This window comes from Spermophilus citellus (assembly GCF_964194105.1).
Source record: "Spermophilus citellus genome assembly, chromosome: 2".
NCBI lineage: Eukaryota > Metazoa > Chordata > Mammalia > Rodentia > Sciuridae > Spermophilus > Spermophilus citellus.
The window spans coordinates 190,721,061-190,746,945 of record NC_138183.1 but is presented as its reverse complement, the minus strand read 5'-3'; the positions used below and the strand labels follow the sequence as shown (position 1 = coordinate 190,746,945).

Sequence of the window (25,885 nt, the reverse complement as noted above, 5' to 3'; positions counted from 1 at the left end):
AATATCGTTAAAATGACCATATAGCTAAAAGTAGTCTACAGATTCAATGTAACCCCACCAAAATACCAATGACATTCTTCACAGAACTAGAAAACACTGAGCTAAAATTCATATGGAACAATAAAAGATGCAGAATAGTCAAAGCAACTCTAAGGAAAAAAAAGAAATGCTAGCTGGGCACAGTGGCACAGGCCTGTAATCCCAATGGCTTGGAAGGCTAAGGAAGGAGGATCACGAGTTCAAAGCCAGCCTCAGTAACAGTGGGGCACTAAGCAACTCAGTGAGATCCTGTCTCTAAATAAAATACAAAATAGGGCTGGGATATGGCTCAGTGGTCAGGTGCCCCTGAGTTCAATCTCTGGTACCAAAAAAAAAAAAAAAAGAAAAAAAGAAGAAGAAAAAGAAAAAAGAAAAGAAAGAAATGCAAGAGGTGTCACAATACCCAGTTTTAAATTATACTACAGAGCATTAGTACCAAAAACTGCATGGTACTGACATTAAAAACAGACATATAGACCAATGGAATAGAAAACACAGAGATAAATGCACACATGTACAGTTATCTGATCCTTGACAAGGTGCCAAAAACATATTGGAGAAAAAACAGTCTTTTTTCTCCCCCAGGAAAAAATGCACCAACACATTCACATTTGTTTTTTTTTTTTAAAGCAAATGACAAAGATCCAGTTTACCAGCTTTTTTAAACCTAAGCTTAACATTACTTTAAACTTTACTAAGTTGCCAGCATTCATGCACAACTAGAAAACATACTTAAATTTATATTAAACCAGAAATGTATTACCATTAATATATTAATATCTTTCATTACTAAATACTGGGGAAAAAAGTCCAAATTATTTCTATAGAAGACTCATACTGGCAATGTTAGCTCACAGCAAGCTGACACTACTACTTGGCTCACATGTCAAACACAATGGAAAGCATATCCATGCTGGTGTTAGGATACTATCTTGTCCTAGCACTATTCAAAGTCAAGGCTCACCTTGGATTATGTTTAATAAAAAAGCAAACTGCATACAAATATTACAATTTTAAAGACAAAAAACAAATGGTCCTACTGTGTGATCCTAATAATAAACCCAAAAGTCTATGACTAATAGGGGCTCTGATGAGCTGTTTATAAATAATTTAGATTAGGTACAATTTTACTGAAGTCAAGTTTGTCTGAAATCTTCAAAAAAATGTTCCTGTTAATCCTCAAATGGTGCTTGAATTACTTGCTATCCAAATGTAGCAGCTGCTCCTTCCATTTATCATTAAGGACTTTAACTGGCCATCTTATTCAACTGCTACTCTTTCTTGACCATTTTCCACAATTCTTTTTATAGTGATTACTATTTTGGTAAAAGTTGATATAGATATGAAGTTACCCATCCTATTGCTACCAGATGATGTAGAAGATAATGAAGTAAGGCCACTGTGACCTAGTGACCCAAATGAAGTAAATCCTGTATCAAATGAAGAAAATTCACCTCCAAATGATGGAAATCCACTGAAAGCAGAGAAAAGTGAGCCTGCATCTTGGTTTCTGCTTCCTTAGGGATCCCTTCAGTTCCCCAAAAAGTCTTCAAATGAGTCTTCAAAGAAGTCGAATGAAAATGGGTCCTTTCCACCAAAAAATTCCCTGAAGACATCATCTGGGTTCCAGGATGTGAAGCCAAATTCAAATGGACTGTAAAAATGACTTCCGCCTCCACTTCCACCATTTAAGCCTTCTTTGCCATACTTGTCATAGACGTCCTGTTTTTTTAGCATCTGATAACACCTCATATGCCTCAGCTACTTGTTTGAATTTTTTCTCTACTTCTTCTTTAGTCTCAGGATTTTTATCTTAATGCCACTTTAGTGCCAGTTTCCGATATGCCTTTTTGATATCCTCAGGTGAGGCTTGTCTCTGCATGCCTAAAACTTCATAGTAATTCACCATGTTTTAAGAGATTGTTGGAACAAGTCAAAGGACGCAGCGGATGAGGCAGGTGGACAGGTGCTCCTAGTCTGGCATGGCTGTACTCAAAAGACAGTCTTTCTAACAAATGATGCTGGGAAAACTGGATATCCATATGTAGGAGAATGAAACTAGATCACTGTGTCATCCTGCACAAAAGTCAACTCAAAATGGATCAGTGATTTCAGAGGAAATGCTAGGAAAAAACAAGGTCAACACTCCAACACACAGATGCAGGCAATGACTTCCTCAACAGGATTCCTAAAGCTAGGGAGTAGTACCAAGAATTAATAAATGGAATGGCATCAAATTAAAAAGCTTCTGCACAGTAAAGGAAATAAGAGTGTAAAAGTAGAAGCTATGGAATGGAAGAAAAATCTTTGCTAATATTCTGGAAGAGAATAAACATCCTGAATACATAAAGAACTAAAAAAAATCACTACCAAAACCAAAACCAAAACAAAAACAAAAAAAGAACAACCCAGTCAATAAATGGGCCAATGAACTAAACAGACGCTTCTCAAAAGAAGAAATGCAAATGGCCAGAAAATATATAAAAAGATGTTCAACATCTTTAGTGATCAGGGAAATGCAAATCAAAACTACACTAAGATTTCACCTCACTCTAGTTAGAATGCCAGTCATCAAGAATACAAATAATATAAAATGCTGGGGTGAAGATGTGGGGGGAAAAGGAAGTTAGTAAGATTGTTAGTATGACCACTATTGAAATCAGTATGGAGGTTTCTCAAAAGACTAAGAATGGAACCACTATATGACCCAGCTATACCTCTCCTTGGTATTAATCCCAAAGACTTAAAGTCAGCATGCTATATATAGTGATTCATGCATACCTATGTTTATAATAGCGAAATTATGGAACCAGCCTAGGTGTCCTTCAGTAGATGAATGGATATACACACATACATACATTCATATACACACACACAATGGAGTTTTATTCCATCATAAAAAGAATAAAATTATGTACTTTTGTCAGAAAATGTATGGAACTTGAGAGTATTAGTTAAATAAGCCATACTCAGAAAGTCAATGGTCTCATATTTTCTCTCTTTTGTGGAAGCTAGAGATAAAAAAGGAAGAAAAGAAAAAAAAAGAGTGTAGGAAATCTCATGAAAATAGAAGGAAGATTAGAAGAGTACAGGAGGGACCAGGGGAAGGGAAAGGGAGGCACAGGAGGATGAAATTGACCAAACTGTTATGTGCTTGTATGAATATTTGACAACAAATCCCACTATTATGTATAATTATAATGCATCTAAAATGGTATCAAGAAAACTGCATATCCATATGCAGAAGAATGAAATTAGGTCCTTATCTCACATTATATACAAAAATCAATTCAAAATGAATTAAGATCTGAAATGATAAAAACTACTTGAAGAAAACAGGGGAAAAGCTCCAGGACACTGGTCTGGGAAAAATGATATGTGACCCCCAAATCACAGACAACAACAACAACAACAACCAGACAAATGGAATTACATCAAACTAAAAAACTTCTGCAGAGAGAAATAATTGATAGAGCAAGGAGACAACTTAGAAAGTGTGGGAAAATGTGTATAAACCATAATTTTGATAAAGGGTCAGTAACAAAAATACATAAGGAACTTAACAGTAAGAAAACCACTTGATTTTTTAAAAAAACGAGTTAAATACTCAACATTACTAATCCTCAGGAAATGCAAATTAAAATCACAGTAAGATATTACCTTTCCCCTATTAGCAGGGTTATTATAAAAAAGATGAAAGAATTTAAGTGTTGGCTAGGATGTAAAGAAAAGGAACTTATATATTGATGGTAGGAATGTAAATATAGGAAATCAGTCTGGTGGATCATCAAAAAAATAAAATTAGAATTGTCATTTGATCCATCAATCCCACTTCTGGGTATGTATTTGGAGGAAATGACATTAATATGGCAAAGAGCTATCTGCACTCCCATATTCAATGCAGCATTATTCATAACAGCCAAGATATGGAATCAATCCAAGCATCTACCAGTGGATGAATGGACTAAGATGATGAGGTATATCCAAAAAATGGAATCTTGCTTGGCTTCGAAAAAGAAGGAAAATGTCATTTGCAACAATATGGATGAACCTGGAAGACATCATACTGTATAAAATAAGCTAGGCATAGAAAGATAAATATTGTATTATTTTACTTATATATGGAATCTTAAAAATATTCTGGTTATAAGCATTATAAATATTTAAGCTGTAACTGTTTACTCTCTTAAAATTCTTTATTCCCTTGGTTTGTAACAGATTCCTGCTCATGAACTGTTCATGACTTACTTTGTATTAAAACTATAAGGAAAAAGCTTATTTCCCATACTACAGTATATGCCTTCCTTAAGGAGATGGATGGTGTCTTGCTTATGTTGACCTTCATATAAAATTATCATGGTATATTACTCTGTACATATTTCTACTCAGTAAATATTTACTGAGTTAAACTAAACTACTTGACTTTAGGACTCAGGAAATGATCCTCCATTAAATCTGATGCCAGTGGAAACCATGCCCATATAACCATGGCCAAGAAACAATTTTAAAGGCATAGAGGGGAAAGAAAAGAATTTGGACTCTGTAGTCTGTCCACCTTATATCTAAATACCAGGTTCACCACTGGCCAATTATATTAACTTTTGTGAACTGCCTAACCTCTTCAAGTGGGAAATGATGATAAATCCACTGTACAACATAGCTGGTAATGATAAAGGCATAGATGGTGATGATTTAAAGTCTTCTTACATTTGTTCAGTGCTTTGCTGTGTACATAATATGAATGATCACATTTAATCCTGTAATCCTAATTACAACAGGTACTATTGTTACACTAATTTATAAAGGAGAAAAATGACTGTTAGAAACTTGTCCAAAGTCACATGTGTAGCTAATGGGTAGGCCTGAATTTGAAACACAGTCTGCAGTCTAACAAATACAGAACTTGACCCATAATAAAGATTCAATGAATGGAAGCTATTATAATTGTTTTCAACTAGTAGATTACTCTGTTAGCACTAAGAGACGGAATCATCTGAGACCTGGTTTCAATTTGAGAAAAGATGTGAAGAAATAAAAATATCTTCAAAATAGAGTAGTCAAGTAGAAAAATCTTCAGAATGGGAAATAGAACATAAAATATGTAATATATAAATATGTATTACATATAAATATATAATAGACAAAATGTCACATTTATATATATATTAAATATATATATAAATATATACAATATGTAATATATTACATATAGATACAAATGTAAAAATAGATACACACATATATAATTTTCTGACAGTCTGGCTAATGCCTTGGGATGCAGAATGGCACATAGTGGAATTTTTATGAAGGAAATTTTAGGGAGATAATTAAGAAGTGATTCCAAACAGTCAAGTCTAGAAGAGTTATTTTATTTCCATGTGTTTTAATTCTGAAATCTATGTTCAATTGTATATTTATAAATATGGTAATTAAGAATTTTACTTGCTTCTCTAAAATTATGGCATTTGCAGGTAAATGGAAGGAGTTAGAGAATATCACGCTAAACAAAGTAAGCCAATCTCAAAAAAACCAAAGGCTGGGGCTGGGGATGTGGCTCAAGCGGTAGCGCACTCGCCTGGCATGCGTGTGGCCTGGGTTCGATCCTCAGCACCACATACCAACAAAGATGTTGTGTCCGCCGAGAACTAAAAAATAATAAATATTAAAAAATTCTCTCTCTCTCTCACTCTCTCTCCTCTTTCACTCTCTCTTAAAAAAAAAATACCAAAGGCTGAATGTTTTCTCTGATAAGTGGATGCTAATGCATAATGGGGAGACATGGAGGAATTTTGGATTGGCCAAAGGGGAAAACGGGGAGGGGAGGGGGCTGGGGGATAGGAAAGATGGTGGAATGAGATGGATATCATTATCCTACGTACATGTATGATTGCGCAAATGGTGTGACAAGCAAAGAAGTGAAAAATTATGCTCTATTTGTGCACAGTGAATCAAAGAGCATTCTGCTGTCATGTATAACTGATTATAAGAAGGAAAGGAGGAAAGGAGGAAAGAAGAAAGAAAGAAAGGAAGGAAGGAAGGAAGGAAGGGAGGGAGGGAGGGAGGGAAAAGAAAAGAAAAGAAAGAATTTTACTTGCTTCTCATGCTTGGCTACTTTAATTTTTTCCTAATAATGGTTTAGATATATTCTTAATTATGCCTATAAGACATATGGCTATCTAGATCAGAAAACTATTGATGAGGCACTTCAATCCATCTGGTAAGAGGAAATAAACAAGTTTTGAGTTTGACTTTTCAATGATTACCATATATAAAAACAGAAATATGGCCAGGTGTAGCTGCATACACATGTAATCTCAACTATACTGGAAACTTGGGGCAGGAAGATCACAAGTTTGAGACCAGCCTGTCACAAAATAAATGAAAAAGGGCCAGGAATGTAGTTTTAGTGGTAACAACAACAGCAGCAATGAAAAAAAAAAGACATGCCAAGTATACAAAAAAGTGTGTTGAATGGTAACAGACTGGAGCACAGAGGAGAAGGAGCTCAAAATGCATAGTCTACTTTAGCCCGTGGACAACACAGGCTTCATAAATAAAGGTTCAGTTACGTGAGAAATCCGAAGGGAGTTTGAATTAAAGAGACAGACTCTAATCACCTTTAAACCAGCTCCAGAACGGCTTCTCCTACCTCCAGCCTCCAGCTACCTATTAGGGTAGCGAGGTTTACTGAAGAGGAGAGAGAGAGAGAGAGAGAGAGAGAGAGAGAGAGAGAGAGAACACGCCAGGGAGTGGACTTTTACTGGGGAACAAAAAAATTCTGGGGAAAATCCCATCCAATGAAGATTAAGGGGGGCAGTGTCCCAAGGTCAGGTGCAACGATTGGGTCTTCAAGGGTAGTGGCCAGACACGCCTCCACACGGACAAGCCCTCGGACCTAAGAAGGGTGGGGAAAGCTCTGAACACAAAGATGTGTCTAAGCGCCTCTCACCCAGCCAGGGAGACAACTCAAATCACATGTGAGGACGACCTCCCATAGTTTACACTTGATAAATGTCTGTTGGCAGAGAAGGGAGGGGAGGATAGGAAGGAGAAAGTATAGAATTCCAAGTATATAACCATAAAAAGATATCCTAAAACGAGAAGAGGTAGTTCAGTTCCTTAGGTGGAATGTACATTCTATGCAAGTAATGCAATACATGCCAAGAGAGGTGTGGTTAAACACTTACCTCAACCCACTGTAGAATAACTTCTTGTAGTCAACATTTATTATATTGATATTCTCTTTTGCTAGGTCTTCAATGGAGAGTAAACGACCCACATGCTGAAAACCAGGAGCCATATACTTGACATACTCCCTATCATGAGATGGCAACCAAAAAATCTGTAAGGAGAAACAGGAAGTTCTTCAGTGGATAGTTAGCTGTCTATGTACAAACAACCCCATGGGAAATGGATCAGACTTCACTTCAGCACTGGTAGCAGTCAGTAGGAAACAGAAAAAGATTCAGTCCTTGGTGAAGAGAGTCAACCTGGCTAATATTGTCCAATGAACTCTTATAATGGGGCCTTTCACCATTGCTGTTCTGGAGCTGAGTTTTATTAGGACTTCTTCAGTTACCAATTAATATCAAGGATCAAGGGCCCACTGTGTAGAAAAAGCTTCACATTGAAAAGTGGATGAGGAGTTGGTAGATATGGATGAAAGGTGGGAGTTAAAAAAAAAAAACCTCTTCTTAATTGGTGATACTAAAAGTTTATCATTGAGGGGAGATATTTCCTGTCACCAAGGATACTATTATGATTCATCTGTGGAAACAGTTCCATTCTCAAGAAGATATCTGTTTCACTCATAATACTCCCATATTCTGAGAATTTAAGTCCTTTGGAATGACTGAGTATCCAAATGCAGAGAGCTGCTTCTGAAAAACGTGATGAGAAAAATCTCTGTTCAAGAAAGAACCAGTTGTCTTTCTATATTATTCATTAAATCTAAGTCTTCAAAGTCTTAATGATATGAAGGCTTTTTCTAACAGGCCTATGTTGGTCATAGTGCAGGTCACATCACAGCTGTTATACACAAGCCTCTTTAACAAGGTGCTGATATTCCACTTGGTTTAGAATAGCAAACAGTCTCAATATTTTCCCTCACTGAGATAAATTTAACTGGGTCTTTCTCAGATAATCACATGTAGCTGTATAAAAAATTATTTCCATTTCTATAGAAAGCAAAATTACTGAAGGATCCCAGGGAAGACCTATAAGGTAGGTCAAATTCAACTACTGTGCTCCTGGACGTGCTACCCACCTCCCAATTTCTTTCATATATACTTAAACATACCAGATGTTGCGCAATTTTCGAGTCAAGGATCACCCTTACTACTTCACGAACAAATGTGTTTCTGAGAGGATGTTTTGGTGGAGGGCCAAAAAGATCAAATATCAGAAACTTTTGTTCCTTCTTTGCAATTTCCAATAAATCAGTTAGTTGTGGAATTGACTGGTTGCTTGCTCTTTTTTTATCAGCCTCTGATATAGGTCCCATATTGAAAAATGGTCTGCGCTAAAAATAAATACATCAAAGAAAGCATTGGTTTCCATCAAAAGCATTTTCCAGTTCTCTGCTTTATAGCCTCACCCACAGCTCTACCTCCATATTGCTCCATTACCACTACAAACCACAAATCGCTCAGAAATATTAGTTCTGAGATAAGAGTTGCCAAGGAGAGAAATACAATGTAATCACCATTGGTAATTAGTTTTTAGAATGATTTCTTCTATATCCTAGAACTCCTTGTATTTGCATTGAAGGTCCTCTATGTTCTTATCTTGAATGCTTTTCTTCTATAACTCAAAGTAATATATTCCTTTTCAGTCTTCTTGTTTTCCTGCATGTGCTCTTACAGTTCTAGTTTTGTGTAATAGATGGAACATATGCTTTGGCTTCAAAATGAACTAATAAATTCAATTCCAATTCTACACCTGCCTCATTTGCCTTCCTTGCTATATCCACCTGCAAAAATCCTACCCTTAACCTTCTCAAATGTTACTTCCTTCATGAAGCTTTCCTTAAATATTCCAACTAAAGAGACTTTGTTGCAATAAGCCCTGATGCTCTATTTTTATGCCTCTCTAAGTGTATTTCTCATTGTGCTGTCTATAGCTATTTGTAGCTGTCCAAATAGACAGATCGAAGTCCAAATACTGGCTCAATAAGCTTTGTGCTGTACAACATTGGAAAAATCATTTAAATTCTCAGACTTCATTGCCCAAACTACATAATGAGGGAATAGAGGGGTAATCCACATATTTCTTAGGATAAGATATGTGAAGAAATATTTACAGGATCTGGGAACACATCTGGCACATAGAAAAGTGGAAAATTCACATTTGTTCCTTCACACTCTACTGACACTGGAATGTAACTCTCTCATAGCAGGAAGTGTCATATATTTTCAATGCTCAGCATTTTCCCTTATACAAAGTAGGACATACTAAGTTTGCTATATTAAATTTAACAGAAGCTATTTTATTATCACTTGTCCATTTTAGATAATCTGTGGGTGAATTCAGTGATAAAAGCCTACTTCTTGGACTGGGGTTGTGGCTCAGTGGCAGAGCCCTTGCCTTACATGTATGAGGTACTAGGTTCACTCCTCAGCACACATAAAAATTAAATAAATAAATCAATAAAGAAATTGTGTCCATCTACAACTAAAAAATTTTTTTAAAAAGTCTACTTCTTAGGAAAAGGAAACAATATATATCTTACATTTTCTAAAGACTCAAGAAATGTTTTTCTCTATACAATTTTACTTCATTCTCATACCATATTTCCTTTTCTTTCTCCATTTAACTTCCTAAACAATCTGCCCTTTCTCATATTTTTCATACATATTGTAGAATATCCCAATAAAATTGCCAGATCAGAAGGCAAAACACGTAAGTTAAACCATGGTTTAGATCTGAGTTGTGGGTTACAACTTAGATTTTTTTTTAATTCTCAGAAAAATAGGTATTTATTACAGAATTCAAGATTTAGTTAGATAGTGCAAGATCCAGATCAACAGGATCACTTAATTATGAGGAAAACTTAAAAGAACAGGATAGAAAAGATTAACACAGGACAAAAATTCAAAATAACAAAAAATAATGAAAATTTATCAGTAGGAGAATTTAACTCCAGTAAGTTTTAAATAGTATCATGGTATTGACCTAACACCTGAAGTAAACTGAGATTCATTTTTTTATATTTATTTTTTAGTTTTTGGTGGACACAACATCTTTATTTTATTTTTATGTGGTGCTGAGGATCGAACCCAGCACCCGTGCATGCCAGGCGAGTGTGCTACCGCTTGAGCCACATCCCCAACCCCTGAGATTCATTTTTGTTTATGTAAGATAGGAGACTTAATCAGAAAAATAAACCAGAATGGGATAATGTTGGGTTTGGACTATATTCTACATATGGTTGAACATTTTCAAAAAAGTCATAGGAAGTACAGAGCTAGAAATGAAACAAACTTATGATTCTTCAGGTAAATAGCTAGTTCCTCAAATAAAAAGAGACTAAAAGGTCCTCTGTTCTCTATGCCTAGGCTGATAGATATTAAAGATAGAAGAGCTATTGGAAGAGCCAATGTATCATATTTGTTAAGAAATAGGACAATTATTCAAAATGTGTCTAATGACATCACATCAAGAGAAACATTCTTAGGAGAACTATCTATAAATATAGATGAACAACAGAAAGTTTTCTATTGAAATAGATTCCACTCCATCTAACACTAATCTCACTACCATAAAAAATCAGATTGCTAAAAGTATTAAAACCATTTAAGAACTGGGGATTTCTAAACAATCCTAAATCCTCTTCCATGTCTCAACATAAAACTGTAACTCTGAGACTGCTGTTTTAAAGAACATTCCTTTCTTCTCTAATGGCACTTCCCTTATAAACTTAAATGTGAGGAATCTATTTTCCAAGAAGAACCACCAGAAGAAATGTACCACAAATTATTTTTAAAAGCCTCAGAAAATTCTACTGTACATTTTCAATTTATAGTTGGTATGGACGTTTGTATATAGATTAAAAGATAATCAAATAGACTTCTAGTTTCATGTATAAGGAACTTGGAAGATGTCATTCTATCTTAAACAACAAGTAAAAAGCTGAACAGACTGAAAAATCAACTTCTTGGAACTTGCATCTGTAGAGAGGAAGAACACAGACAAACCACTTCCCACAAGATTCAGGAGAGAGGCAAAAAGAGGGATCACAGCTTCCCAGAGTAATGTTCATAAATAGAAACCACCGAGGGAACCAGGGCTGGGATTAGGAAAAACTAAACTGCAATTGATAAACTGCTGGAGTTCAGTGTGGTCAGTGAGTTAAAAACTCGAGGAAGACCCAGTGTTAGGGCAGCCCACACACTTTTGAGTTTTATCTACAGGAGCTCAATCAAATTCTCAAAAATATGAGGGAGGGGAATATTTATATCTTCAGCAGGGGGAAATAAAAAAAAACACTTTTAAATACCTTAGAGTACTCTGCTTCTTAAGAAGAAACTATTTGCCAGGCATGGTGGCACATGCCTGTCCCAGTGGCTCGGGAGAATTGAGAGTTCAAAGCCAGCCTCAGGCACTTAGCAAGACACTTAGCAACTCAGTGAGACACTGTCTCTAAATAAAATACAAAAAGAGGACTGGGGATGTGGCTTAGTGGTTAAGCACTCCTGGATTCAATCCCAGGTACCAAAAAATATAAAAAGAAGTAATTATTTAACCTGCTAATGTTTTTATTAGAGTGCAACAAAATAAAAGGAAAGGAAATAATTTCAGCTCTCTTTAACCATTCTGTTCTATCTGAAGAGGCTGGGTGAGTTAAAAGTGCTTTTGAGGTTCACAGTATAGAAGCACAAGCTCACTAAAAGACTACAATCCAGTCATATAACTACATAACACTTCTCCCATACACCAAATCATGACATTATTAAACATCTATATATAGTAGTTCCTTTTACCTGGTACATCACGTTCAGCTATCAAAAAAATTATAAGGCATGCTAAAAGGCAAAATAACACAATTTGATAAGACAGCAAGAAGTGGAACCAGGGACCAGAAATTGAAAAAAAAATCAATGGAGCTGTAAGGATAAAGTTGATAGCAGGCAAAACAGATGTAAGGAAATAAATATAAATCCTACAAAAGAACCAACAAAACAAAAAGAGCTACAGATTAAAAAAAAAAAAACTAACAAAAATGAAGAATGCCCTTGATGCGCTTATTAGTACATAGGGCCTGCTAAGGAAAGAATCTCTGAGCTTGATGATCTATTAATATAAACTTTCACACTTGAAAAACAAAAGAAATAAAGACAGAAAATATCAGAATATGTAAGGACTATTGGGGACAAGCAGGAAAGGTAGAGACAACTATACTCCCATGTTCATTGCAGCATTATTCACAATAGCCAAATAAGAACTCAACCTGTATACACCAATGGGTGACTAGATAAAGAAAATGTGGCACACACATACAATGGAATATTATTCAGCCTCAAAAAGGAAGGAAATTCTGTCATTTGAGACAACAGAGATGAACTCAGAGGACATTATGCTAAAGAAAATAAGCCGGCACAGATGGACAAATGCCACATAATTTCATTTGTGTGTACAAAGTTAAACTAAGAAGCAGAGAATAGAAGAGATGTTACCACAGAATTGATGGACTGGGGACATGTTGGTCAGAGAATACAAAATTTCATAGAGATAAGTGGAATATCATCAACAGATCTATTTTATTACATGATTATTATAGTTAATAACAATGTATTATGTACTTAATTGTTAATAGAGTTGATTTTAAGTATTCTCACCACAAAATAATTATGTGAGATAATATATGTTAATTAGCTTAACTTATCCATTATACAATGTACATACATTTCAAAAGAGCCTGTTGGGGCTGGGATGTAGCTCAGCTGCTTGTCTAGTATGTGTGAGGCTCTGGGTTTGATCCCCAACACTACAAAAAAACAAAACCAAAACCAACCGAACAGAAAACCCAACGTGTTGTACATCATGTATAACAATAAATTTTCTAGAATTCTGATAGGGATTACACTGAAGCTATCAACCAAATTAGAAACAATATTGACAATGTATAAACACAATATATCTTTCCATTAATTTAGATCTTTGGGGTTTTTCTTGTATAGTTTTCAGTATACAAATTCTGCATGTATGATTTTTTTAGATTTATATCCAAGTACTTGATTGTTTTTTTTAGTGCTATTACACAGCCATGATTTTGTTAATTTCATCCAACTTTTCATTACTAGAACATAGGAATACTACTGACTTTTATATGCAGATTTGGATCTTGTGGCATCACTTATTACTTAAAAGTTCCTAAAACTTTTAAAAACACATTATTTTAAAATTTCTTTTTTTAAATTTTTTTATTGGTTGTTCAAAACATTACAAAGCTCATGATATATCATCTTATTTGACTCAATTGGGTTATGAACTCCCATTTTCACCCCAAATACAAATTACAGAATCACATCGGTTACACACTCACGTTTTTACATAATGGCATATCAGTGACTGTTGTATTCTGCTACTTTTCCTATCCCCTACTATCCCCCCTCCCCTCCCCTACCATCTTCCCTCTCTACCTCATCTACTGTTGTTCAATTCTCTCCCTTATTTCCCCCCTTTCCCCTCACAACCTCTTATATGTAATTTTGTGTAACATTGAGGGTCTCCTACCATTTCCATATGCTTTCCCTTCTCTCTCCCTTTCTCTCCCCCCACTCGTCTCTGTTTAATGTTAATCTTTTCCTCATGCTCTTCCTCCCTGTTCTGTTCTTAGTTGCTCTCTTTATATCAAAGAAGACATTTGGCATTTGTTTTTTAAGGATTGGCTAGCTTCGCTTAGCATAATCTTTTCTAATGCCATCCATTTCCCTGCAAATTCTATGATTTTGTCATTTTTTATTGCTGCATAATACTCCATTGTGTATAGATGCCACATTTTTTTTTATCCATTCATCTATTGAAGGGCATCTAGGTTGGTTCCACAGTCTAGCTATTGTGAATTGTGCCGCTATGATCATTGATGTGGCAGTATCCCTATAGTACACTCTTTTAAGATCCTCAGGGAATAGTCCGAGAAGAGCGATAGCTGGGTCAATTGGTGGATCCATTCCCAGCTTTCCCAGGAATCTCCATATTGCTTTCCAAATTGGCCTCACCAATTTGCAGTCCCACCAGCAATGTATAAGAGTACCCTTTTCCCCACATCCTCGCCAGCACTTGTTGTTTTTTGACTTCAGAATGGCTGCCAATCTTACTGGAGTGAGATGGTATCTTAGGGTGGTTTTGATTTGCATTTCTCTGACTGCTAGAGATGGTGAGCATTTTTTCATGTACTTGTTGATTGATTGTATGTCCTCCTCTGAGAAGTGTCTGTTCAGGTCCTTGGCCCATTTGTTGATTGGGTTATTTGTTATCTTATTGTCTAATTTTTTGAGTTCTTTGTATATTCTGGATATTAGGACTCTATCTGACGTGTGAGGGGTAAAAATTTGTTCCCAGGATGCAGGCTCTCTATTCACCTCTCTTATTGCTTCTCTTGCTGAGAAAAAACTTTTTAGTTTAAGTAAGTCCCATTTATTTATTCTTGTTATTAACTCTTGGGCTATGGGCGTCCTATTAAGGAATTTGGAGCCCGACCCCAGAGTATGTTGATCGGAGCCAACTTTTTCTTCTATCAGACGCAGTGTCTCTGATTTGATATCTAGCTCCTTGATCCATTTTGAGTTAACTTTTGTGCATGGCGAGAGAAAGGGATTCAGTTTCATTTTGTTGCATATGGATTTCCAATTTTCCCAGCACCATTTGTTGAAGATGCTATCCTTCCTCCATTGCATGCTTTTAGCCCCTTTATCAAATATAAGAGAGTTGTAATTTTGTGGATTGGTTTCTGTGTCCTCTATTCTGTACCACTGGTCCACCTGCCTGTTTTGGTACCAGTACCACACTGTTTTTGTTACTATTGCTTTGTAGTACAGTTTGAACTCTGGTATCGCTATACCTCCAGATTCACACTTCCTGCTTAGAATTGTTTTTGCTATTCTGGGTCTTTTGTTTTTCCATATGAATTTCATGATTGCTTTATTTATTTCTACAAGAAATGCCTTTGGGATTTTAATTGGCATTGCATTAAACCTGTAGAGAACTTTTGGTAATATCCCCATTTTGATGATGTTAGTTCTGCCTATCCATGAACAGGGTACATTTTTCCATCTTCTAAGATCTTCTTCTACTTCTCTTTTTAGGGTTCTGTAGTTTTCACTGTATAAATCTTTCACCTCTTTTGTTAGGTTGATTCCCAAGTATTTTATTTTCTTTGAGGATATTGTGAATGGAGTGTTTTTCCTCATTTCCATTTCAGAAGTTTTGTTGCTGATATACAGGAATGCCTTTGATTTATGCGTGTTGATTTTATATCCTGCCACTTTGCTGAATTCATTTATTAACTCTAGCAGTTTCTTTGTAGACCCTTTTGGGTCTGTTAAATATATTATCATGTCATCCGCAAATAGCGATAATTTAAGTTCTTCTTTTCCTATTTTTATGCCTTTAATTTCTTTTGTCTGTCTAATTGCTCTGGCTAGTGTTTCAAGAATTAAATTGAATAGAAGTGGTGATAGAGGGCATCCCTGTCTTGTTCCAGATTTTAGAGGGAATGCCTTCAGTTTTTCTTCTCCATTTAGGATGATGCTAGCCTGAGGTTTAGCATATATAGCTTTTACAGTGTTGAGGTAAGTTCCTGTTATCCCTAGTTTTTCTAGTGTTTTGAACATAAAGGGATGCTGTACTTTGTCAAATGCTTTTTCTGCATCTATCGAGATGATCATATGGTTCTTGTCTATTGATGTGGTGAATAGTATTTATTGATTTCCATATATTGAACCAGCCTTGCATCCCAGGGATGAATCCTACTTGATCATGGTGTACAATTTTTTTGATATGCTTTTGTATTTGATTTGCCAGGATTTTATTGAGAATTTTTGCATCCAAGTTCATTAAAGATACTGGTCTATAGTTTTCTTTCTTTGAAGTGTCTTTGTCTGGTTTCGGGATCAGGGTGATGTTGGCCTCATAGAATGAATTTGGAAGAGCTCCTTCTTTTTCTATTTCTTGAAATAGCTTGAAAAGTATTGGTATTAATTCTTCTTTGAAGGTTTTGTAGAACTCCACTGTATACCCATCCGGTCCAGGGCTTTTTTTGGTTGGTAGTCTTTTGATGGCTTCTTCTATTTCTTCCTTTGTTATTGGTCTGTTTAAATTGTGTGTGTCTTTTTGACTCAATCTGGGCAGATAGTATGACTTAAGAAATTTATCGATATCTTCACTATCTTCTATTTTATTGGAATATAGGGTTTCAAAATACTTTCTAATTATCTTCTGTATTTCTGTAGTGTCTGTTGTGATATTGCCTTTTTCATCCCGTATGTTAGTAATTTGAGTTCTCTCTCTTCTTCTCTTCATTAGCATGGCTAAGGGCCTGTCTATCTTATTTATTTTTTCAAAGAACCAACTTTTAGTTTTTTCAATGGTTTTTTTTTTTGTTTCAATTTCATTGATTTCTGCTCCAATTTTAATTATTTCTTGTCTTCTACTACATTTGCTGTTGTTTTGCTCTTCCTTTTCTAGGTTTTTGAGGTGTAGTGTGAGTTCATTTATTTGTTGGTTTTTTCTTTTTTTTGAGGAAAGAACTCCAAGAAATGAATTTCCCTCTTAAAACTGCTTTCATTGTGTCCCATAGATTCCGGTATGTTGTGTCTGTATTGTCGTTTGTCTCTAAGAATTTTTTTTATCTCCTCCTTTATGTCTTCTGAAACCCATTGTTCATTCAGTAACATATTGTTCATTTTCCATGTGATGTAGGATTTTTCCTTCCTTCTTTTATCATTGATTTCCAGTTTCATTCCATTATGATCAGATAAAATGCATGGTATTATCTCCACGCCTTTGTATTTACTAAGAGTTGCCCTATGGCATAATATATGGTCTATCTTTGAGTGGGATCCATGTGCTGCTGAGAAGAACGTGCATCTACTTGATGATGGTTGATATATTCTATATATGTTGGTTAAGTCTAGGTTATTGATCGTGCTATTGAGTTCTATAGTTTCTTTATTCAGCTTTTGTCTAGAGGATCTGTCCAGTGGCGAGAGCGGTGTGTTGAAGTCACCCATAATTATTGTGTTGTAGTCTATTTGACTCTTGAACTTGAGGAGAATTTGTTTTATGAATGTTGCAGCACCATTGTTTGGTGCATACAAATTGATAATTGTTATGTCTTGTTGGTGGATGGTTCCTTTTAACAGTATATAGTGTCCTTCTTTATCGCTTTTGATTAACTTAGGTTTGAAGTTAATTTTATTCGATGAGTATGGCCACTCCTGCTTGCTTCCGAGGGCCATGTGAGTGGTATGATTTTTCCCAACCTTTTATCTTCAGCCTATATATGTCTTTTTCTATCATATGAGTCTCCTGAAGGCAGCATATTGTTGGATTTGTTTTTTTTTTTTTTTGATCCAGTTTACTAGCCTATATCTCTTGATTGGTGAGTTTAGGCCATTAACATTTAAGGTTACAATTAAAATATGATTTGTACTTCCAGTCATGTTTATTTATTTATTTATTTTAGTTTGGCTAGTTTTTACTTTTTGGTTATTTTCCTCCCCCTTTACTGAGATACCTCCCGCTGTTGGTTTTGGGCACTATTTTTCAATTCCTCTTCTTGTAGTATTTTGCTCAAAATGCTTTGCAGTGCTGGTTTTCTGGCTGTGAATTCTTTTAGCTTTTGTTTATCGTGGAAGATTTTAATTTCATTGTCAAATCTGAAGCTTAATTTTGCTGGATACAGTATTCTTGGTTGGAATCCATTATTTTTCAGTGTTTGAAATACATTGTTCCAGGATCTTCTCGCTTTCAAAGTGTGTGATGAAAAATCAGTCGTTAACCTAATTGGTTTACCCCTGAATGTAATCTGCCTCCTTTCTCTTGTAGCTTTTAATATTCTCTCCTTGTTTTGTATATTGGCTATCTTCATAATTATATGTCTTGGAGTTGGTCTATTATGGTTTTGAATGTTTGGGGTCCTGTAGGCTTCCAGGATTTGGCAATCCATTCCATCTTTCATCTCTGGGAAGTTTTCTAGAATTATTTCATTTAATAGGTTGTCCATTCCTTTGGTTTGATTCTCTATGCCTTCTTCTATCCCGATGACTCTCAAATTTGTTTTTTTTATGACATCCCATATCTCTTGAACAGATTGCTCGTGGTATTTAAGCATGTTTTCTGTGCTGACTATATTCTTTTCAAGTTGATAAACTTTGTCTTCATTATCTGATGTTCTGACTTCTATTTGATCTATTCTATTTGTAATATTCTCGTTTGAGTTTTTAATTTGGTTTATAGTTTCCTGCATTTCTAGGATTACTGTTTGATTATTTTTTAAGATCTCTATCTCCTAGTAAAGCTCTTTCTTTGCCATTTGAATTTGTTTAATTCATTTTCAAAATATACTTTTATTGCTTGGACTTGCTGTCTCATGTCTTCTCTAATATTCCTTTCCATCTGAGTTAGGTATGCCTTGAGTTCTTTCCCTATCCATGTTTCTGATGCTTCTAGGTCCTCCTGTAGATTTAAGTTGTCCTGCATTGTTTGTACTAATTTTTTCCCTTGTTTTTTCATATGTTCACGTTACTTTCCAGCTCTATTTGATTGCTATGTTTCTGCTCTCTTCTATAGATTTGTTTTGGTTTTGTATATCTCTGTTGTCTCTCCTTTGTGTTGGTAGACTATGCTTGCTAAAGTGGATTCCGCTGGGAAGGAATTCCGACGGCCGAGCTCCAGTGATGTCACCTCTCTGCTATGGCGGGCCCCAGACTCCTTGCCAGGGTGTCCGAATGGGGGGGTTGGACTGGACTGTCTCTGGTTGGTTTCAGCTCCCGGTCGCCGGCGGGCGGGCAGTCTCCAGCCGCCCAGTTGCGCTGGCAGCCAGCGGGCGATTGGTCGCCGGCGGGCGGGCAGACTCCAGCCACCTAGTTGAGTGGGCAGTGGGCTGGTGATCGGTTGCCGACGGGCAGGCGATCTCTAGCCGCCCAGACACGCGGTAGGTGGCCGGCGGGTGGGCGGTCTCCAGCCGCCCAGTCGCGCGGGCAGCAGGTTGGCTGTTGCCGGCGGGCGGTCTCCAGCCACCCAGTCGCAAGGGCCTGGCCTCTAATCCCCTGGTTTCTCCTGTTAGTCCTGGTTTCTCCCACTAGTCCAGATTTCCCCTGAATGATGCCTCTCGGCAGTTCAAACTGTACTCTGGGCCTGCCATTTGTTGGGTGTGGAGGGTGGCTATTGGTAATCCCAGCACTCTATTGTTTTGATTTTTTCCGCTTGCCCCTCCCCCAGCGCTGGCAAGACAGGTTTTGTTTTCGCCGCTGATGGGAGGGGGAGTTGAAGGTGAGGTGTCTTTAGTTTTCCCCGAGTCTTTATGCAGGCTCGCTCTGATAATCCCTCCCCCCGAAAGCCTAGGAGAGATTTTATTCGAATTCCCTGCTGTATGGGAGATGAGCTGAGTAACACACACCATTTTTATTGTTGCAATCTGTTGGAGAGTGGCGGTGGTTACTTCAGCTCTCCAAGATGGTGGCCTCTGGTTTCCTTGGTGGAGTTTCCATTGTGGGGGATAGAACTGTACCGCTTCCTTCCCCGTCTGAAATCCCGAACTCAGCCCAGGACTCAGTGCAGGCTCAGCCAGCAGGATTCCACAGAATCCGCAGCAACGTTTTTCTCTGCTTGCTGGCCTCTTCTCGGCGGCGCCCCGCCGTGTAAAATTTCTACCTAGACAATCAGGCCGTGTGTGACAAAGACAGTTTGCCTTCTTCCCTTAAAATCTATTCGTCTGTAAGCCTTTTACAAATTTTCCTGCTGTCTAGGATTTTCAGTGTGATGCTGACTAGCAGTGGTGAGGAAGGGCATTCTTGCCTTGTTCTCAATTTTAGGAAGAAAGCTTCATCTTCTTATCATTAAGAATGTTATTAACTGTAGATTTTTGTTGGTGTACTTTTTTTTTTTTTTTTTTTTTTTGCAGTACTAGGGACTGAATTCAGGGGCGCTCTACCACTGACCTACATCCCAAGCCCTTTTATTTTTTGAGATAGGGTCTTGCTAAGTTGCCCAGGTTGTACTCAAATTTGCTATCCTCCTGCCTCAGCCTCCTCTGTAGTTGAGATTACAGGTGTTAACCACCACGCCTGGCTAGATGTAGGGTTTTTGAAGTTCTCTTCTGTTAGTGTAAGGAAGTTCTCATGTATTCTTTGTTTAAGATTTTTTTCAGCACAAATGGATTTTTTTTTTGTTGAATGTTACTGAATGCTTTTGCTACACAAATTTAAGTGATCATGTAGTTTTTCTTTAGACTATTTACATGATAAGTTACACTGAATGATTTTTCAATGTTAAACTAGTCTTTACTCCTAAGATGGACTTCACTTACATCATAATATATTTTCTTTTTTACACAATCATGAATTTGAGATACTAGCATTTTCTTGAGGTGTTTTCTATGTCCATATTATTATTATCATGGTTAAAGAGAAGCATTAATCACAATTAGTTTATTAGTTTTCTATTACTGTTGTAAGAAATCACCACATACTTAGTAACTTAAAACAACATAAATTTTTTTCTCGTTTGTTTTGCAGATAAGAATTCTTATGGGTCTCACTTGGCTATAATCAAGGTGTTGACAAGGCTCTGTTCCATTTTGGAGTCTATAGGGGAGAATCCATTCATGCTCATTCCCATTATTGTCAGAATTCAATTCCCTGTGGTTGTAAAACTGAGTTCCCCATGTCCTCTCTGTTAGCCCATTCCTAGCTTCTAGTGGCTATCTGCTTTCTTTGACTCATAGCTTCCTTCCTTTATCTTTGAAGCCAGCAATGGAGAGCTGAATCCCTTTTATGCTTTTATCTTTCCTGCCTCTGTCCTCTCCACTGTTAGATCTCTCTATCCACATCTAGGAAAGTCTCTCTGCTTTTAAGGACTTGTTTGATTATATCAGGATAACCCAGACAATTCAGGATAATCTCCTCACCTGAAGGTCCATAATCTCAATTATATCTGCAACGCCATTTCTACAGTATATGGTAACATATTTATAGGTTCCAGGAAGTGGTGCATGGACATTTTCAAGAAACCATTATTTTCTATGCTTAGTGAAGCTAGCCAATCCCTAAAAAACAAATACCAAATGTCTTCTTTGATATAATGAGAGCAACTATGAACAGAGTAGGGAGGGAGAGCAGGAAGAAAAGATTAACTTTAAACAGAGACATGAGATGGGAGGGAAAGGGAGAGAAAAGGGAAATTGCATGGAAATGGAGGGAGACCCTCATTGCTATACAAAATTACATATAAGAGGTTGTGAGGGGAATGGGAAAATAAACAAGGAGAGAAATGAACTACAGTAGATGGGGTAGAGAGAGAAGTTGGGAGGGGAGGGGAGGGGGGATAGTAGGGGATAGGAAAGGTAGCAGAATACAACAATTACTAATAGGGCATTATGTAAAATTGTGGATGTGTAACCGATGTGATTCTGCAATCTGCATTTGGGATAAAATTGGGGGTTCATAACCCACTTCAATCTAATGTATGAAATATGATATGTCAAGAGCTTTGTAATGTTGTGAACAACCAATAAAAAATTAAAAAAAAAAAAGAAACCATTATTTTGCCTACCATATATCATAAGAAAGGGCTAAATTCTCCAAATGGACATAACAATTACAAATGTATATACTTTTAACAATGGAGCTTCAAAATGCATGAGGCAAAAACTGGTCTGAAGGGAAAAATAAGCAAGTCAACTATTATGGCTGAAGGCCTCATCATGCCTTCCTCAGTAAGCTGAAAGAACAAATGGGCAGGAAATCCATAAGAGTAGAGACAACTTAAACAACATTATTGCTCAACTGGGCCTAATGCCACAGAACATTACTCCACAACTGCAGAATATACATTCTTGTCACATACACTTGGAACATTCATCAAGACATGCCATATTCTGGACCATCAAACAGTTCTTATAGAGAAGTGTATGTAAGAAGTCAGACAAAGTATTTACTCAGGCAATGACAGAATTAAACCAGAAATCAATAAGAAGATATCTGAAAAATTCATAAATATTTGGAAATTTGAAAAAGAGCTCCTAAATAATCCATGGGTTAATGATCAAGGATCAAGTGAAATTTTAAAATATTTTGAACTTAATAAAAATGAAAATACAGCATATCAAAATCTGTATGATAAAGGAGAAACAGTGTACATAGGTAAACATATGATTTTAAATGCTTATAATATTTTAAAAATCTAAAATCAGGAATATAAATTTCTACCTTAACTAGAAAAAGAAGATTAAAAAATCAAACCCAAATTAAACAAAAGAAATACAAATTTGAGCATAAATCAATGAAACTAAATATAGGAAAGTAGAGAAAAACAATGAAACTAATCATTATTTCTTTGATAAGATCAATACGATTGTTAAATCTCTAGCCAGCTGACAAGTGATCACATATTATGAGAATCAGGATCCTATAGTCATTAAATGGATAATATAAACAACTCTGTCCACAAATTCAACAACTTAGGTGATACAGATTACTTCCTCAAAAGATACAATCAATGCTCATTCAAGAAGAATGAATGCCCTTATATCTATTTATGAAATTGAATTAATAAATAAAAACCTTCCAACAAAGAAAATTGCAGGCTCAGGTGTGTTCACTGTTGAATTCTACTGAACATGTAGGAAAAAATAACACTGGTTCTACTCTACACAATCTCTTCCAAGAAACAGAAGAAGACAGAACATTTTCCAACTCATATTATGAGCCCAGCATTATCCTAATATCAAATCCAGATTACAACTATATTAAAAAAGAAAACTGCAAACCAATATCCTTCATAAACATCCTGTGAATTTTTAATCTCAGATATTGTAGTTTTTAAGTCCTCAATGTGGCAGGAATTGTAAAATATAAAAAAAGGAGCTCCACACACAAAATTGTAGAGATAAAAAGATGGATTCAAAGTACCAAGATATCTGTTAATTCTCATGCCCATAATATGTTCTTACCTTCAAGGGGAACATTTTAAAATAATTATGTATTATACTCTATTAATAGAGCTCCTCCTCCTCCTCCTCCTCCTCCTCCTCTTCTTCTTCTTCTTCTTCTTCGATGGGGATTGAACCCAGGGCCTTGTGCATACAAGACAAGCACTCTACCAACTAAGCTATATATCCAAACTCCTCTTCTCCTTTCTGATATTGTTGCTTACCATAATAAATTAACCAGACTAATTCAGTTTGTTACCATCAAATATTTTCTACTCTATTACAATTTTTGTCTAAAGATTTCTTCTATAAGATACAGACTAGAATTTGGAAATGACAGACTCAAAATCTTGGCTGAAAGGACTGTGACACATATACTTATCTACTGATACTGAAAGAAATAAATAAATAGAAATAGGCTTCCCAGTGTAAGATGACATTGCCTTCTCTAGTACACACTAACCAGTCTTTATTAGGAGAATTAGTCAAGATTTCCAAGGTCTATGGATCTGGAGTTTTGTGAAGCAGACTGATAATCCAATACGTAGGAAGACATTAACTACACCAGACTAAATGAATGGATACGTGCAATCTAATCAAGACCATTAATTTTGAACTTTGTTGGTAATTGTTTTAATGTTCTATTTTCTGATGGGCATAAGAGAAAGACTTTAAAAAAATTTCCTCTGACTCATTTGCTTGTGATAAATATTCTTTGAATTTAATATCATCTCTCACTACTTCCTTGTAATGCAGAAAGAAATATTTTTACTTCTTCTCTAATTCTCTTGGCACTACTAAGGTTTAATTTGCTTAGGTTCAATAAAAATATGTCCTCCTTTCTTGAATTATAACTGGATAAAGTGTGCAATCAAGGCCATATCTGGAGGTTAATATTTAAGAACATATTGTATTCAACCAGGTATGACAAACTCCATGACCTTGTCAAAAACACAGATATAGGGGCTGGGGTTGTGGCTCAGCAGTAGAGCACTCGCCTGGTGCCTGCAAGGCCCTGGATTCGATCCTCAGCACCACATAAAAATAAATAAATAAAAATAAAGGCATTGTGTACAACTAAAAGAAATGAATATTTAAAAAATTTATATAGATATAATTTATAGTTGGAACAAATATTGATTAGCCTTCCTCAGCAAACTATCTGCTATCTGTTGTATACCATCCCAGCATTATAGGCAGTAAGGAAAGTAACAGTCTAGCATAAAAAGGAAAGCAAATTTGCCTACGTTTATAAAGATATAAGTGAAATACTATGGAGATGAACTTCTTATTTTGTAAGTAAAAGATCTCTAAATGGTACATAGTATTAAAAATGAAACTCTAGGTGGGTGTGGTGGCACAGGCCTATAATCACAGTTACTCCAGGGGCTGAGGCAGGAGGATTGCAAGTTTAAGGCCAGCCTCAGCAACTTAGCAAGATCCTGTCTCAAAATAAAAGGGCTGGGGACATAGTTCAGTGGTACAGCAACCCTGGGTTCAATCCCCAGTATCACCAAAAAAGAAATACCTAAATAATCTCTAGACCCTAACTTAATGGCCTTAGTAGTTTAATACAATCTAACTCTAGACATCTGATTACATACATAACAAGGAACCTTATGTGTATTAATTGATCCTTCTTACTGCATCTATGTCAATTAATAAAGCAAAATGTCACAAAATTACAATGAGACAAGCTTCTAAAAAAATCAATATAAATTATGATAACAACAGAAAACTTAAATTATTCAAAACTTTAAAAATAAGGCAAGTAGTTGTTGCTTCATATCAAAATACCATGGCAGATATTAAGAACAACTGAAGATTATCTATCTGACACTTAGGGGAATGTACTTCTGCTTGAATTCCTCTTTACTTCTGATCAGAGCCCTGATTATGTAAAGTTAGATGTTAACTTGAGGAAACTGATGAAAACAAAAATGATTTTTGTCTAATAACAATGTGAATGATTTCTTTCGTGGAAGTCAACCCCTCAAGTTATGACTTTATTTGTCATTTAGTATATTAACCAAGTATATGTCTAACTTAGCAATCTAATTTCAGATTTTCTTTGTTCCACTGATTGATTTCTTACTTCTCTTTTGAGTGGGTTTGACATCCTGCATAGTCCCTCATTAATGTGCTAAAACAAAAGCTGGACTCATGTTATTTGTAAGAATATTGTATCTGTGTCATTGTGAAAATTAAACTTTCCTAATGAATACAAGAATTCCACAAATGTTGGTTGGGCTAAATAAACAGGAATTTGCAAGCACTTTACAGAAGAAATACAAATGGTCAAAAATATATGAAAAAATGTTCAACATCTTTAGTAATTAGAGAAATGCAAATTAAAACTACACTAAGATTCTATCTCACTCCAGTTAGAATGCCAATTATCAAGAATACAAGTAACAATCAATGTTGTCAAGGATGTGGGGAGAAAGGTACTCTCATACATTATTGGTGGGACTGCAAACTGGTGCAACCGCTATGGAAAGCAGTATGAAGATTCCTTAGAAAACTTGGAATGGAACCACTATTTGACCCACTTATCCCACTCCTTGGTCAATACCCAAAGGACTTAAAATCAGCACACTACAGTGACACAGCCACATTAATGTTCATAGCAGCTCCATTCACAATAGCCAAGCTATGGGAACAACCTAGGTGCTCTTCAACGGATGAATGGAT

At 36.0% G+C, this 25,885-nt stretch overlaps 1 protein-coding gene and 1 pseudogene across 2 annotated transcripts in view; both read right to left on the bottom strand.

The window, feature by feature from the left end:
* GDPD4 (glycerophosphodiester phosphodiesterase domain containing 4) overlaps positions 1-25,885 on the bottom strand; it is a gene marked incomplete at both ends in the record, with an annotated part of 116,225 nt that overhangs the window by 17,455 nt on the left and 72,885 nt on the right. The window contains 2 exons of the mRNA XM_081280317.1: positions 7,227-7,381; positions 8,339-8,560. Coding sequence (XP_081136443.1) covers positions 7,227-7,381; positions 8,339-8,560 — 377 coding nt within the window. The remainder of the gene's footprint in view (positions 1-7,226; positions 7,382-8,338; positions 8,561-25,885) is intronic.
* Positions 1,235-1,948, bottom strand: LOC308642755 (dnaJ homolog subfamily B member 6-like; annotated as a pseudogene). The gene has a single exon. The product of its transcript is annotated as a dnaJ homolog subfamily B member 6-like (transcript).